The sequence below is a fragment of the Oncorhynchus mykiss genome, chromosome 17, assembly GCF_057628025.1.
Source record: "Oncorhynchus mykiss isolate SJ-2025 chromosome 17, ASM5762802v1, whole genome shotgun sequence".
NCBI classification, from domain to species: domain Eukaryota; kingdom Metazoa; phylum Chordata; class Actinopteri; order Salmoniformes; family Salmonidae; genus Oncorhynchus; species Oncorhynchus mykiss.
In genome coordinates this window covers 10577962-10595295 of record NC_143038.1, presented here as the reverse complement: position 1 = coordinate 10595295, position 17334 = coordinate 10577962, and the positions used below count along the sequence as shown (strand labels likewise).

The window sequence follows — 17334 nt, the reverse complement described above, 5'->3', positions numbered from 1 at the left end:
TTTTTACCCGTATATGGGAAAGGGCTACCAATCAGGAAGAGATCGGTACTGAAAGACCACTTCATTATCTGATCTCTTCTGTGAACTACAATACCCAGCTTACCCCTTTTCATTTCCTGCTACAGTAGTAGTGTTGTTTGGGTGGGATATTTGTGTGTGTTTAGTTTTTTTCTCTTAGTGTTTGGCATTGTTCGGAATTCAGACAGTGACAATTCTTGCACAGTTCTAGTGTTAATCGAAAGTATTGGCAAGGTCTCTCACTCGCACACATGACGTACAGACATGTCAGTCTCACAGATTTTTTCTATCAATGGTGTAATATAGCTAATGGGTACTTCAAATCGCAGTTTCTGAGGCTAAGTGAGACTGGAGTAGATGTTTCCTTTGTCAATTTTTTTTTCATGCTCAAAGGATCCATTATAGTGAGTGCGACGGATTGGCGTACAATAATACCATTGGGGTAGGAAGACATTTGATAGGCATATAATTCACATTTCTTTGCAATCTTCATTCTTTGGTTAAGACATTAAATTGGGGTCTCAGTGGTACGTTTTCTGTTTTCCTTTCATTATACATCTCTTGGCATTTGTTGCAAGTATATTGTCTTGGATAAATTTCAAACCCAACATCTAATATTATCATGGCCACCTAATCATTTGTTCCCAATTGGCTCGTTTGACTTAACTTATTTTTTTAAATAAAGGTTAATGATGAAGTAATATAACAGTAGATAATATTTCTACAGCCAAGTCTCAAATTGCTTAAAGATTTGATAGTCTTATAGTAAAGGTATTAGATGGGTCATAACAAAGAGTGATTTCCAATGCTGGAAATATCCATTATCATCCCTGTCTTGAGACTGCAGTGAACTCTGCCACTCTATCTCGCTCGCTCTCTCCCCCTTCCATGCTGAAAGATACATGTGCTTCTCTTCTTAGCTAATCGCATTCAGCCCTGCAGGCTCACTAAGATGTGATGGCTTACCTCGGATTCCAAACCTGCAACACAAAAAAAGCACAGAGGGAAGAGAATGAGAGGGAGGTGAGAAAAAATGAATATAGGAAGAGAGAGAGGCAGAAAGAGGGTTTCCTTGCTCACTAGAGCAGAAAATCATCTCTGATAGAGCACTGTCTTCAAGGGATTTCCCCCATGTTCAGATAGAGGGTGGCTATGGTAATGGAGGGGGGAAGGAGAAGAGCAGATATGGTGAGAGGAAAGGATGGAACAAGAGGGGATAAAAAGAAAGGGAAAGGAGAGAGGAGAAAGATTTGATGAGCTTGGAAAGAAGGGGAGAAGAGGGTTAAATAAGGAAAGGAAATGACGATAGTGATTCTTGAGGGACTCAGCATACGTATCAGATAGTTAGGAGCCAGCCTTGTGTGACTGTGAGGAGCTGAGAAGCACCATATTCCTGAATCTTTAATCAGGACTCCTGTTCTGCTGCCAACACCTTGACAGGTGACTGCCTCAATATCCTGGAACTTTGGTGCTTCCGCACACTCTACTCATGCCAACCCCACCCCCTGGGTATTGTGTGTGTGTTTTAGCTAAGGAAGCTAGGGTCTCACTCTCACCAAGCACACACCGACATACTCAGTCACACACACAAATAACAGAAAAAGAAAGCACAAAAATGTGTCTGCGCACGTGAGACCTTAGCTTCCCTCTTGAAAACTTGGGACAGCCTTTCCAGTAACCTCAAGTATTTTCTTCTCATTATCTATGATGCTTTGCATGACGGTACACCTTCAAGAGGCAAAACGCTGATAAATTCTGAATGAAAATGCGTCAGCACGGAGCTGCATTATCCTGTCTTAGATTCCTTTCGTTTGCCAAGATATCCCATGACACACACCAATGTTTTGCACTAGTTTAAAGCTAAAACAGCTAATTCTCTCGGTTCTCACATCTCCTTAGCCTATAGGGGGAAGGAGGAAACATGTGAGGAGGGTGTAACACACACACACTTCCTGTACGATCGCTGGAGCGTGGACACAACGCTACTGTCCCACCTGGCCAACATCCAGTGAGATTGCAAAGATTGCAGAGTGTCAAATACAGAATTATACTCAATTATACTCATTATAATAAATCAGGAAAGATGCAACTATTTTACATAGGTTTAAAGATGAACTTCTTGTGAATCCAACCACGGTGTCAGATTTCAAAAATGCTTTACGGCGAAAGCATACCTTACAATTATTTGAGAACATAGCCCAGCAGACAAATCATTACAAACAGTAACCAGCCAAGTAGAAGAGTTACACAAGTCAGAAATAGAGATAAAATGAATCACTTACCTTTGATGGTCTTCATATGGTTGCACACAGAAGACATTCATTTATTCTATAAATGTTCCCTTTGTTCGATAATCTCTTTATATCCAAAAACCTCAGTTTTGTTCAACAAATGATACTTCCTGAATGGATTTTTCTCAGGTTTTCGCCTGCCAAATCAATTCTGTTATATTTAGACACTATTTTAACACTTTTGGAAACTTGAGTGTTTTCTATCCAAATCTATCAATTATATGCATATCCTATCTTCTGGGCCTGAGTAGAAGACAGTTTAATTTGGGCACGCTTTTCATCCAAAATTCCAAATGCTGCCCCCTACCCTAGAGAAGTTAACCTTTCTGATCTCCCCATCCCGGATCCGGGATCGTGAATACAGAGTCAAGCTCATTACCATAACGCAACGTTAACTATTCATAAAAATCGCAAATGAAATAAATATGCCATCTCTCAAGCTTAGCCTTTTGTAAACAACACTGTCATCTCAGATTTTCAAAATATGCTTCTCAACCATAGGAAAACAATCATTTGTGTAAAAGTAGCTAGCTAGCGTAGCATTTAGCGTTAGCATTAGCGTTAGCATCCAGCACGCAACATTTCAACAAAAACATAAAAGCCCTCAAAAAAAATAATTTACCTTTGAAGAACTTCGGATGTTTTCAATGAGGAGACTCTCAGTTAGATAGCAAAGTTTTTCCAAAAATATTCTTTGTGTATTAGAAATAGCTCCGTTTTGTACATCACATTTGGCTACCAAAAAAAAACGAAAATTCAGTCCTCAAAACGCGAACTTTTTTCCAAATTAACTCCATAATATCGACTGAAAACATGGCAAACGTTGTTTAGAATCAATCCTCAAGGTGTTTTTCACATATCTCTTCGATGATATATCGTTCGTGGAAGCATGGTTTCTCCTCTCAATCAAATGGAAAAATACTTGCACCTGGCTTTGCGCACCAGTTTCGACGCAGGACACCAGGCGGACACTTGGAAAATGTAGTCTCTTATGGTCAATCTTCCAATGATATGCCCACAAATACGTCACAATGCTGCCGACATCTTGGGGAAACGGCAGAAGGTCTAAGCTTATTCCTGTCGCATTCACAGCCATATAAGGAGACATTAGAAAACAGAGCTTCAGAAATTCTGCTCATTTCCTGTTTGACGTTTCATCTTGGTTTTGCCTGTAGAATGAGTTCTGGGGCACTTACAGACAAAATCTTTGCAGAGAATAATACATAGTCGAGCATCTTTTCATGACAAAATATCGCGCTTAAAACGGGAACGTTTTTTATCCAAAAATGAAATAGCGCCCCTAGAGATGCAACAGGTTACCCTCATGTTCTATTTCCTTTTGGTACTATTGTACATTCCGCGTTGTTTCAACACACCTAAACAGGAATGTAATGGGCACAGGAAGACGTTTTACCCCATAAAATCTCATAATACATCAGAATACTTTAACTGCCTCAGACTACCTTGAAGGCCCTGTGCTAAAACACATCTCCGTTCTGAATACATCTCTGCGTTTTATAAGTTCTATGGCAATGCATAGACCTTTTGAAATTACATATATTTTCTTCCAACCCGAGTGCCTTGAACCAGATCCATTAATATACATATACGTCTCTGCCATTGAACCATAGAAATGAATGAAGATAGGTTATGCCTTGAACATCCTTGAGACGTAAGCTCTGAACCTACTGTGACTGTTTCTCTGTCTGAATAACCACTTAGCTTCTAATAGTGTAGATCTCAAACATTAAGAGGAATCCACAGCTTAGGGCAGCAGAGCAGAACATTATATACAGGTAACCGCCAAAATAAAGGAAACACTTGAGTAAATGAGGGATATAAGTATATTGAAAGCAGGCTTCCACACAGATGGAATTCCTGCGTTAATTAAGCAATTAACATGTCATCATTCTTAGGGTCATGTATAAAAATGCCCAGTTGCCCATTATTTTGGCTACCATGGCTAGAAGAAGAGAGATCAGTGACTTTGAAAGAGGGGTCTTAAAGGAGCGTAGGGGGTTTAAAGGGTGTCACCAGATCTCAACCCAATTGAACACTAATGTGAGATTCTGGAGTGGCGCTTGAGGGAAAGGATGGAGCGGGGAGACGGAAGAGGGAAAGGATGGAGCGGGGAGACGGAAGAGGGAAAGGATGGAGCGGGGAGACGGAAGAGGGAAAGGATGGAGCGGGGAGACGGTAGAGGGAAAGGATGGAGCGAAGAGACGGAAGAGGGAAAGGATGGAGCGGGGAGACGGAAGAGGGAAAGGATGGAGCGGGGAGACGGAAGAGGGAAAGGAATTAGAGGATAGAAGGAGAAAAGAACAGGAGAAGGGAAGCAGACGGTGAAGGAGAGCCAAAAAATAGGGGGATATAGAGAATTGGAAACTTGGTACACGATGAGGACTTGGGGTTGGGAAACGTGTCAAATGGATAGGGGGAGTGGAGGGCAGACTGAGGGAGTTGGGAGACATGCACATTCAGAATGATAGGGGAGAGGGAGCAAGAGAGACCGAAGGACAGAGATTGGAATTGAAGGAGAGAGCCGCATAGAGGGAAAGATGGAGACAGAGGGAGTCTGGGGAGGACTGATTGGGGGATGTAATGAGCTGTAGCAGACAGTCGGCTCCAAGGGGACCAACAGAGAAGCTCCGCTCCTCCCTCTACGACCTAGTTTGTGATCCCACCGAGAGGTAGCCGTCGCACACACAAGACCCCACACACACACTTCCTCACTCTCTCTCTCGTTCTCTCTCTCTCCCAAGCACTTACGCACAGACAGTCACATGGATCCCCAGTACCACTCCACAAGTTCTCGCTGCTCCACTTCTCTCTCTAGTACAGTATGTCCTCTGACACCCTTCTCCATCTCTTCTCTGTTTGTTTTGGCTGTGGATCAAAGTCTCTTCCTGCTTCTCTATCTCTCGTTCTGTCTACATGGCCTTGTCTCTATTCATGTTCCATGTCCTGTTTGAGAAGACTCTCGTGTGCCACTTTGACCTCTGTCCTAAAAGTTCATTACCACAACAAACACAGTGGGAGATCTGAATGTAATGGCCAACTGAGGTTTGTTGTGGGGAGTTATTACACGGTGTTAGTTTGGACTTTGTCTGGGTACATGCTTGAATGTCCAGATGAGAACACGTGTGCTGGACAGCTGGTGGTGAGGTTCTGCATAATTCAAGCATTGGATTTGTGTAACGCATGCGCGCCCGAGTGCACGCTCACAGAATACACACACACACCCCCCACACACACACAATCCCCACACCTGTGTTCCCCTTGATAATAATGACTAAGCCCTATCTGAGATCTCAACCCAGCTGCTATATTTGCTGCCTCAGCAGTGCTATATCGTGCCTTGCCTCTCCTCTACCTTTAAACATCACCCTGCTGGGAACGCACTGGACATGCTACCAGCCGGGCCTGTCCAAGCACGATAATACCCTCTTCACTGTGGGAGTCACAGTGCGGTCCAAATAGACCTGGATGTACCCTGCGTGTATCCCTTTGTGACCTGACCCTCACCTTATGCAATGTAATTGAAAGTTACTTATTGTTTCTGTGACAGCAAAAACAAAATTCACTGTGAAAACAAACATATTTCTTTGTGGTTGACACGGCAGTGCTTCCACACATACTGTCTGCAAACGTTCAGCGGTTTACAGATGAAACATTTTTATAGCACTTTTGTTTGCTTTCTTGCTGCCCTGATTGGACTGGATCTCTGTTTGTGCCCCCAGGTTTTGCATGCAGAAAAGTGCCAAGCTGGTGCCAGGAGTGACGTTGGACCTCATTGAGAAGTAAGTACTGCTGTGGTAACTCTCCCGCTTTCATTTCTGCTTTCTTTACTTTATATTGCTTTTCTTTTGTTCTTTCAGCGAGTAGTGTAGTTTGGACCAATTTAAAGCCCTACTTTTTCTTTTGTAAAGATTTGTTGTTTTTTTCTGGATGGATTTGAGTATGTTCTTGTTGTGAGTGATACAAATATGCCAGATAAAAGGACGTACAGATGCAATTCCACTCGTTTTGAGAACATAAGGCAGCTTACAGCCCCTAGAGCTCTCTCTACCCCAACTACACAGAGACTATGTTCACACGCTCACATAACAGGAAAACAACAGACTACGTTCACACGCTCACATAACAGGAAAACAACAGACTACGTTCACACGCTCACATAACAGGAAAACAACAGACTACGTTCACACGCTCACATAACAGGAAAACAAATCAAATCAAATGTATTTATATAGCCCTTCGTACATCAGCTGATATCTCAAAGTGCTGTACAGAAACCCAGCCTAAAACCCCAAACAGCAAGCAATGCAGGTGTAGAAGCACGGTGGCTAGGAAAAACTCCCTAGAAAGGCCAAAACCTAGGAAGAAACCTAGAGAGGAACCAGGCTATGTGGGGTGGCCAGTCCTCTTCTGGCTGTGCCGGGTGGAGATTATAACAGAACATGGCCAAGATGTTCAAATGTTCATAAATGACCAGCATGGTCGAATAATAATAAGGCAGAACAGTTGAAACTGGAGCAGCAGCACGGCCAGGTGGACTGGGGACAGCAAGGAGTCATCATGTCAGGTAGTCCTGGGGCATGGTCCTAGGGCTCAGGTCCTCCGAGAGAGAGAAAGAAAGAGAGAAGGAGAGAATTAGAGAACGCACACTTAGATTCACACAGGACACCGAACAGGACAGGAGAAGTACTCCAGATATAACAAACTGACCCTAGCCCCCCCGACACATAAACTACTGCAGCATAAATACTGGAGGCTGAGACAGGAGGGGTCAGGAGACACTGTGGCCCCATCCGAGGACACCCCCGGACAGGGCCAAACAGGAAGGATATAACCCCACCCACTTTGCCAAAGCACATCCCCCACACCACTAGAGGGATATATTCAACCACCAACTTACTATCCTGAGACAAGGCTGAGTATAGCCCACAAAGACCTCCGCCACGGCACAACCCAAAGGGTTGGGGGGGGGGGGGCAACCCAGACAGGATGACCACATCAGTGAATCAACCCACTCAGGTGACGCACCCCCTCCAGGGACGGCATGAGAGAGCCCCAGTAAGCCAGTGACTCAGCCCCTGTAATAGGGTTAGAGGCAGAGAATCCCAGTGGAAAGAGGGGAACCGGCCAGGCAGAGACAGCAAGGGTGGTTCGTTGCTCCAGAGCCTTTCCGTTCACCTTCCCACTCCTGGGCTAGACTACACTCAATCATATGACCCACTGAAGAGATGAGTCTTCAGTAGAGACTTAAAGGTTGAGACCGAGTTTGCGTCTCTGACATGGGTAGGCAGACCGTTCCATAAAAATGGAGCTCTATAGGAGAAAGCCCTGCCTCCAGCTGTTTGCTTAGAAATTCTAGGGACAATTAGGAGGCCTGCGTCTTGTGACCGTAGCGTACGTGTAGGTATGTACGGCAGGACCAAATCAGAGAGATAGGTAGGAGCAAGCCCATGTAATGCTTTGTAGGTTAGCAGCAGTAAAATCTTGAAATCAGCCCTTGCTTTGACAGGAAGCCAGTGTAGAGAGGCTAGCACTGGAGTAATATGATCACATTTTTTGGTTCTAGTCAGGATTCTAGCAGCCGTATTTAGCACTAACTGAAGTTTATTTAGTGCTTTATCCGGGTAGCCGGAAAGTAGAGCATTGCAGTAGTCTAACCTAGAAGTGACAAAAGCATGGATTAATTTTTCTGCATCATTTTTGGACAGAAAGTTTCTGATTTTTGCAATGTTACGTAGATGGAAAAAAGCTGTCCTTGAAATGGTCTTGATATGTTCTTCAAAAGAGAGATCAGGGTCCAGAGTAACGCCGAGGTCCTTCACTTTTATTTGAGACGACTGTACAACCATTAAGATTAATTGTCAGATTCAATAGAAGATCTCTTTGTTTCTTGGGACCTAGAACAAGCATCTCTGTTTTGTCCGAGTTTAAAAGTAGAAAGTTTGCAGCCATTCACTTCCTTATGTCTGAAACACATGCTTCTAGCAAGGGCAATTTTGGGGCTTCACCATGTTTCATTGAAATGTACAGCTGTGTGTCATCTGCATAGCAGTGAAAGTTAACATTATATTTTTGAAATAACTTCCCCAAGAGGTAAAATATATAGTGAAACCAATAGTGGTCCTAAAACGGAACCTTGAGGAACACCGAAATTTACAGTTGATTTGTCAGAGGACAAACCATTCACAGAGACAAACTGATATCTTTCCGACAGATAAGATCTAAACCAGGCCAGAACTTGTCCGTGTAGACCAATTTGGGTTTCCAATCTCTCCAAAAGAATGTGGTGATCGATGGTATCAAAAGCAGCACTAAGGTCTAGGAGCACGAGGACAGATGCAGAGCCTCGGTCCGATGCCATTAAAATGTAATTTACCACCTTCACAAGTGCCGTCTCAGTGCTATGATGGGGTCTAAAACCAGACTGAAGCATTTCGTATACATTGTTTGTCTTCAGGAAGGCAGTGAGTTGTTGCGCAACAGCCTTTTCTAAAATTTTTGAGAGGAATGGAAGATTCGATATAGGCCGATTTTAGTTTTTTATATTTTCTGGGTCAAGGTTTGGCTTTTTCAAGAGAGGCTTTATTACTGCCACTTTTAGTGAGTTTGGTACACATCCGGTGGATAGAGAGCCGTTTATTATGTTCAACATAGGAGGGCCAAGCACAGGAAGCAGCTCTTTAAGTAGTTTAGTTGGAATAGGGTCCAGTATGCAGCTTGAAGGTTTAGAGGCCATGATTATTTTCATCATTGTGTCAAGAGATATAGTACTAAAACACTTGAGCGTCTCTCTTGATCCTAGGTCCTGGCAGAGTTGTGCAGACTCAGGACAACTGAGCTTTGAAGGAATACGCAGATTTAGGAGGAGTCCGTAATTTGCTTTCTAGTAATCATAATCTTTTCCTCAAAGAAGTTCATGAATTTATCACTGCTAAAGTGAAAGTCATCCTCTCTTGGGGAATGCTGCTTTTTAGTTAGCTTTGCGACAGTATCAAAAAGGAATTTCGGATTGTTCTTATTTTCCTCAATTAAGTTAGAAAAATAGGATGATAGAGCAGCAGTAAGGGCTCTTTGGTACTGCACAGTACTGTCTTTCCAAGCTAGTCGGAAGACTTCCAGTTTGGTGTGGCGCCATTTCCGTTCCAATTTTCTGGAAGCTTGCTTCAGAGCTAAAACAACAGACTACGTTCACACGCTCACATAACAGGAAAACAACAGACTACGTTCACACGCTCACATAACAGGAAAACAACAGACTACGTTCACACGCTCACATAACAGAAAAACAACAGACTATGTTCACACGCTCAAACAACAGGAAAACAAGAGAACACGCTCACATAACAGGAAAACAAGACAGAGAGACTACGTTCACACGCTCACATAACAGAAAAACAAGACAGAGACTACGTTCAAACGCTCACATAACAGAAAAACAAGACGGAGACTACGTTCAAACGCTCACATAACAGAAAAACAAGACAGAGCGACTACGTTCACACGCTCACATAACAGGAAGACAACAGAGACTACGTTCATACGCTCAAACAACAGGAAAACAAGAGAACACGCTCACATAACAGGAAAACAAGACTGACTACGTTCACACGCTCACATAACAGGAAAACAAGACGGATACAAACTTTTCTATACTTTAGATTTGGCCCTCTTGCCTAGTCTTTGTCTGACTCAGACGTTCTCGCTTTCCCTCCAAACATACATGCTGACGTGTAAACGCACACATGACTTTGCCTCCAGCTAATTGTGACTCAGTCAGCACATGGCCATGATTCCCTCAGTGTTAACCAGGCCAAAATGGACACACACACACACACACACACACACACACACACACACACACACACACACACACACACACACAAGTCTAGTCCTCTAGAGGTTAATTAGTGTGTTTGGCTTAGGGCTAGTAGAGGCTGAGGGTGTCATGGTGCACACTCACTGAACGTGTGTGTGTGTGCACGTGAGTGTGTGCACGTCGGGGCTCAAAGTTCATCTAGAACTCTTTCCAGTGTGACGCAGATAGTCACGTTTCACTCCTCTCTCTGCCTACTCCACACCTCCCAGATAGTCACGTTTCACTCCTCTCTCTGCCTACTCTACACCTCTCCAGATAGTCACGTTTCACTCCTCTCTCTGCCTACTCTACACCTCTCCAGATAGTCACGTTTCACTCCTCTCTCTGCCTACTCTACACCTCCCAGATAGTCACGTTTCACTCCTCTTTCTGCCTACTCTACCCCTCTCCAGATAGACACATTTCACTCCTCTCTCTGCCTACTCTACCCCTCTCCAGATAGACACGTTTCACTCCTCTCTCTGCCTACTCTACCCCTCTCCAGATAGACACGTTTCACTCCTCTCTCTGCCTACTCTACACCTCTCCAGATAGTCACGTTTCACTCCTCTTTCTGCCTACTCTGCCCCTCTTCAAGACTGGAAGTGGGTTTAGGATTGGATCCAAACCACAGAGTTGCCTCCCCTGTGCCCCATAACTCCTCAGGTACCTCTGCCGAACCGCAGCCTATTCCTCTTTCAAACAATCCCCTATTCCAAAGGAGAGGATACAAGAAGTCTCTCTCTCTTCAGGTGGATAAGGTCCTTCACTCATGCTCACTATCTATCTCTCTCTCTCCCTTTGGCATCATGTCTAACTCTCTTGCTTTCTTCCCACCTTCTCTGTAGCGTTCTCTTCTCTTCCTCTCTCTCTCTGACGTTTGGAGATGCCTCTGTGGAGGATAAAAACTGCTTGAGAAATAACCAGGTGGAAGAGAACCTTTCAACTAACAATCAGAGCGAGATCTCACTCACTACGCTTCTCTCTCTCTCTCTCTCTCTCTCTCTCTTTACTCTCCTTCTGCCATATCAGTACATCACGGGCCGGTTTTGACAGCTTTGGCACCTCTCCCTCCCTCCTTACATCTCTCACTGGACTGGAGTGAGGGCTGCGGCGAGAAGACATGTAAAGGCACGTCAGGAGGCTCATACGAGCGTCAGTCTCTTATCGTGGGTTTGCGTCAGAGGTTGAGGTCGTGCTGGGAAAAGGCTCCCCTCTGGAAACGGAGCTACCTTCCTAGTGTTTTAGTGTGACGGCATTCCGACTTGATACAGACCCAAAATAAATCAAAATGCAGGTTGCGTTTGAGAGCTTTGCAAGTGTGAGGATGTTTTTGGGAGTCTTCGTCTCAACTGAATGTATAGAGTGTATTCAGCAGTGGACTTGTTCGGTATAGCCTCAAGAGAGTTGGACACCAGCCGACCCAGTGTAATCAGTTTGGGTCAAAGTTTGTGCTGTGTAGGGCCTCCCGGGTGGCGCAGTGGTTAAGGGCGCTGTACTGCAGCTCCAGCTGTGCCACCAAGAGGCTCTGTTCGTAACCGGGCGCGACCGGGAGGTCCGTGGGGCGACGCCCAATTGGCCTAGCTTCGTCTGGGTTAGGGAGGGCCTGGCCGGTAGGGATATCCTTGTCTCATTGCGCACCAGCGACTCCTGTGGCGCGCAGTGCACGCTAACCAAGGTTGCCAGGTGCACAGTGTTTCCTCCGACACATTGCTTCCGGGTTGGATTCGCGCTGTGTTAAGAAGCAGTGCGGCTTGGTTGGGTTGTGTATCGGAGGACGCATGACTTTCAACCTTTGTCACTCCCGAGCCCGTACGGGAGAAAAAGGGCTAAAATTCAACAACAAAAAAACAACAAAAAAGTTTGTGCTGGGAAAGGCTTCGCTTCGGAGTGACGACGTTCAGATCTGACCCAGATGCAGACCAAAGCTCTGGTTTTTCAGAGTTGCAGTACAGCGCCCTTAACTAGTTCAAAATCACCTCACAGTTGGACTTCACGGGCTAAGTACTGGAGATCAGTGCAGCAACAGAAGCGCTAATTCATCATGTAGTGTAGCAGTTCCTACAGAATCACCCAGCATCTTCACGTGTGTGGTTTCCAATGTGCTGCAATGGCAGAAATACCCCCTTTCAGTGTGACAGAAGGTTTTTAGACCGGTTGCTCTGTCCTCTGACAGGCCAGTTCTGTTGGGTCTCATAAGAACCTGTCCATAGCAGAGTTCATACCTTGTCACAACACTCATTTATAGGACCTTCTCATTTACCTCTGTCTGGAACTTTAAACACAGCTAGTTTTGGTGGCTGTCTCTAAAATGGTTACTGGTTACTGTTTTTTAAAATTATATCTGAATGCTATAATGTTGCAACCTCCTCAACAGGCCCCAGGTGTATTAGTGCTGAGTTGGACCAAAACCCTGAACACACACCCTGTGTGGTTCTCCAGGACCGGGGTTTTAGACAGCTACAATAAGGAGTGGTGCTGAAGCGTTAGCTTCTGGAAGGCTGAGCTGTGTCAGTGTGTGTTTCAGCGCTGGGCCCCAGGAGATGGTGACATTTACCTCCCAGCTGAGTTTGTGACTCAGTCAGCACATGACCATGACTCCCTCCGTGTGTTCAGTGTTAACCGGCCATAATGGAGAGAGACACACACACTTTCTGCTCAGAGGGCCAAGATGTTACATATCAACAGCCGACCCCCATTACATAAGACTAAGTCACTGCAAAGAACTTGGACCAACCAGTAATTACATGATTTACTTCTTCTCTACCTCCTACACACACACACACACGCACGTACGCACACGTATTGCAAAAGGATCTTAGATAAGAGATTTCGAGTCACGATTCTAAACCATGTCAGTTATCATGACTAATACTCTACTTCACTCAGATGCAATATAATGGATGTTGTTTATTTTCTCTTTTGACTTCACTCCTACATCCGCCAAGCCCTGCCTCCTGAACAAGGATGATCCTTTCTTATCAAGAAACACAGGTCTTTTTTCATCTCCCCTGAACTGTTTTCCTACTGGATGGGAATAACATGGGATAATAACATGAGCTTTGAGCTTGGATTCCAATTCCAATCCCGCAGCCTATTGAAACGGTGTCTCCCAGACCCCCTGGAAGGGTGCAGTGCTAGTCTAGCCCCCTGCTGGGTCTCTGAGTTGGGTAGGGCTGTGCTCATCATGCCTTGTCACTTGGCTTATGGGTCATTATTTCATGTGACAAAGTCACCTGAGAGACTTGGAAACTCAGCAGTGACACTGGCGCACTCTACCTTCTGGGAAATAAATACATGAAAACGAATCCATGAATAAATGGAAAACACTTGTGTGACGGGTAACAATTAGGGTTGGCCAGGGATATTATACTTTGACCAGGATATCCATCCATCCATCCATTCCTTACCTCTGTATCCCCTCTTAATCCTTGAACAAAGAGGGAAACCAATTTACCTCGCCACTTTTCTGGGACACAGGTTGTCCTGTCCGGAAGGATAAATGTTTCATCTTTGGTGCTTCATGGTGTTGCCAGTCATTGTTGACCGGAACACCCAGTACTCAGTGATTTTACTCCACAAAGCCACCAGCCTTTGATCTAAACAGTAATAGGATGTTATAGGTTGTATTGTTTTAGCCAAACAAACTTTGGAAATCCTGTCGACGTGTTAGTGAATAATATTGGTAGGTTTTACGGAATTGTTGATAAGAAATAGTTTACCTCAAGCAGGAATCCTGAGAAAACATGTCTTTACTCACCAGTGCCCCCAGTCGAACGGAGTCAAGGTTATGGCAGAAACATGTAGTCCTCTTTTTCCTCCATTCTAATACATTTAGCTGAGTGAGCATGTGTTGTCTGTACTGACTGCTCATGTGTGTTAGGCCAGATGAATGGGAGCGGTGGGTGAGCTCTTGTGGGGTTTAGCAGGTCTGAATGGGAAAGAGAAATGGTGTCTCTTTGATGTTGTGACACGCTGCTCTTTCACATGAGCGATGGCTTGTTGGTTCAGTGCAGCCCCTCAGCGTCCTCTCTGGGCATTGTGTGTGTGTGTGTGCTTTCTCCATGTGTCTCAGGATATACCTAGGGAGATGGGGGAAGCCATTTGTCCCCGTTCCTCCTTGTACTCCTCTCCCCCACTGAGGGGGTCATAAAGCATCATGGGGTGGGGGGCGGTGGTCTGGTCAACACATCACCATCAACACAGCCAGGCCTCTATTGATCTACACTACACACACGGGTGCTTTCAGGAGTCATCATTCGACCACACACACACCACATGCGCGCACACACATACTGTACATTGTTTTACATTTAGTTACTTTAGCAGATGCTCTTATCCAGAGTGACTTACAGGAGCAATTAGGGTTAAGGTGCCTTGCTCAAGGGCAAATGTGACCAATTTTTCCATGTAGTCGCCTCAGGGATTCGAACCAGCAACCTTTACTTGCCCAACACTCTTAAACGCTAGGCTGCCTGTCGCCCCACAGACTAGGCCACACACATGCTACCTACTGGGGACACCTGTTCTGGCACCACATTCTGGGGACACCACTTTCCTGACAGCCTAGAGACAAGATGAAAACATCAACAACAAAATCTGTAATAAATACAATTGTATTTGATTCATTGAAATAAGAATAGATGACATTGTGATGTATCGTGTCTTTGGCTATGCCAGATTAAGTGATATGACATGCTATTCTATAAAATAATTTATCCGTAATTAATATTACCTGATTGAGCTAATCATGTAAATGTAATTAACTAGAGAGTCGGGGCACCACAAAATAATATTTATAGAGCTGTTATCTTCTGAATAAACTCTTAAAGACCTAGTAATATTTTACATCAATAGCAGTCAATATTAATCTTCATCTTAATTCAGTCTCATCTGAAAGTTGTAAATTCTTGGTTATCTGCACAAACCCTGGCTAACAAGTTGAATCAGCAATACAAAATTGGGTTTAATTATTTATTTACTAAATACCTAACTAATCACACAGAATTACACATACACATAATTAAATCATAACTTGATTACAAATTACGTCATAAAGGAAAACGTCCCTAGCGGGCGGAACAGATATGACATCTTGTTACACAAAAGAAAAGGGCTGGGTTTGAGTGAAATAGCGGGAAGACTGGGTAACAAAGGTAACAAATAGCTGTGCTATTGTAAATACAGTATCTGATGCGTTCTAAATTACCGCCCATTTGGAAAAGGAAAATGCAATAAATTACTCTGAGCTGCGCTTCGGTAGGTTGGTGGTAGATGGAAGCCTGTGTTGCCAAACCGAGTCCTTTGTCCTTTGAAGAATGTCTCTGGTGGTCAATTGGATACGTTGTAGTAACGTCGTTGTGTGATAGACGGGATCTGTCTGTTCCTTCCTAACCCTCGTTTGCAGCGGCTGTTGCTAACTCAACGGCTAGGAGGCATCACTTCTGTGGTGAATAAGAGTTCAAAGTTCATACGATTCGCAACCAAAGCTCACGCTGATGTTAGCTTCGTTCTGTAGTTATTATCTGAACCATTCTGACATCGGACCGTCGTCCTCACGTCCTCGGAACAGGAGGTTATATTGTCGTCAAGGCTTTATATAGGAAGGGAGAGGAGGGCGTGTTTGAAATGTTTTATAGCCCATGTCCCTTCACACAGGCGGGCCACTGATTGAGTACCTTATGAAAACCCAAATCTCACATTTTAGAAGCTAAAATCACATTTCATCCCATTACCAATAATTTCATATTCAAACATTTAAATTGAACAACAATTCCATGTGAATCTGATAACTCTGATGTGTAGACATCCACTGTAGAGTTTGTCATTTTATCTTTGAGAATGTCTCAGATGACAACCGAACTGACGACATATAGTACCACCGTTCAATTGGTCGGATTGCCAGAATATAGTTAATTTCCCCCCATCTTCTGATATTCCCAGAATCTCTATGTTTGCAAATGTAACATCAGTAGGGTAGAGAGAGGAAAAAGGGGGAAAGAGGTATTTATGACTGTCATTAACCTACCCCCAGGCCAAGGTCATGACAGATGACTGGGCAAAAGGAAACTCCTTATTTGACATCAACAGGAAGTCCTATCTGACCAACTAGTGCCATCAGGGAACTAACTAGTGTAGGCTATTGTTTAGGGCACAAGGGGAAGATGGATCCTAATCTAGATTACTGGCAAAGTTTGTATTGGTAGAACCGCCTGGCCTTTCAGCCTATCAGTACCCGCTAGAGAACGTTGCCGGGCATACTCTTTAGCATATGCATCAGATGCATATCAACCTGTAAGGTGTGCAAACATGCTTGATAAATAGTGCATAAACTATTGTAAATGATTAATTGCGTGAAGAAATATTCAGTATAATCAATTTGATCAACTTAATTTGTACAGTTATAGTAATTAAGTCCAGTTACAACTTCTGACAGCAAGTAAAAATATAATAATATTTGCTGTATTCCTAAACAGTCACCAGTGCATCAGCAATTGTAAAGGGTGAATTGCGTAAATATATATTCATGACAAGATACAATCAACAAATTACAGTTTTTTTTTATATCGGACACTGTATTGTGCCCTTATGCGAGTGTCTTTACGCATTAATCCATTTCCTCTTCTTTTTTGGGGGTCCACAGTCAGCACACAGCTTCGGGGCTTTGTGTGAGCAAGCCCCACAAACAAATTGGTTGTACTGCACACAGTTTTCATGGGCCTTGCTTCATATGCACCTGCCGCAGTATCACCTCAGAGTTGAACACCATCCAACCCAGTGTAATCAGTTTGCGGCAGCCAGCCCAGTGTAATCAATTTGAAAATGTCCGCCCCATACCGATCAGACCAAAAGGACTCCACGTCATGCTCTTTCCGCCGTACGCCCCGCGGACGTACAAGAGTTCAATAAATGCTTAGAGTTCATCCAAAGACATGTCCCACCTACTTTTTCCTTTTCTATGCACATGAGCAACAGTACCATCTCTGATGTGCTTCAACATCTGCATGTCACACAAACTCCTCCCTCTTTTCTACTCAAACCGTGCCGTCCCTCCCAGACTCCTGCCTCGCCGTGCCGTCCCTCCCAGACTCCTGCCTCGCCGTGCCGTCCCTCCCAGACTCCTGCCTCGCCGTGCCGTCCCTCCCAGACTCC

At 44.3% G+C, this 17334-nt stretch overlaps 1 protein-coding gene across 12 annotated transcripts in view; it reads left to right on the top strand.

Moving 5' to 3' along the window:
- Window positions 1-17334, top strand: part of LOC110493661 (regulatory-associated protein of mTOR) — a 181473-nt gene that overhangs the window by 96256 nt on the left and 67883 nt on the right. For all 12 annotated transcript variants that reach the window (XM_036949655.2, XM_090204773.1, XM_036949653.2 and 9 more), the window contains exon 8: window positions 6050-6109. In XM_036949655.2, the coding sequence (XP_036805550.1) occupies window positions 6050-6109 (60 nt within the window). The remainder of the gene's footprint in view (window positions 1-6049; window positions 6110-17334) is intronic.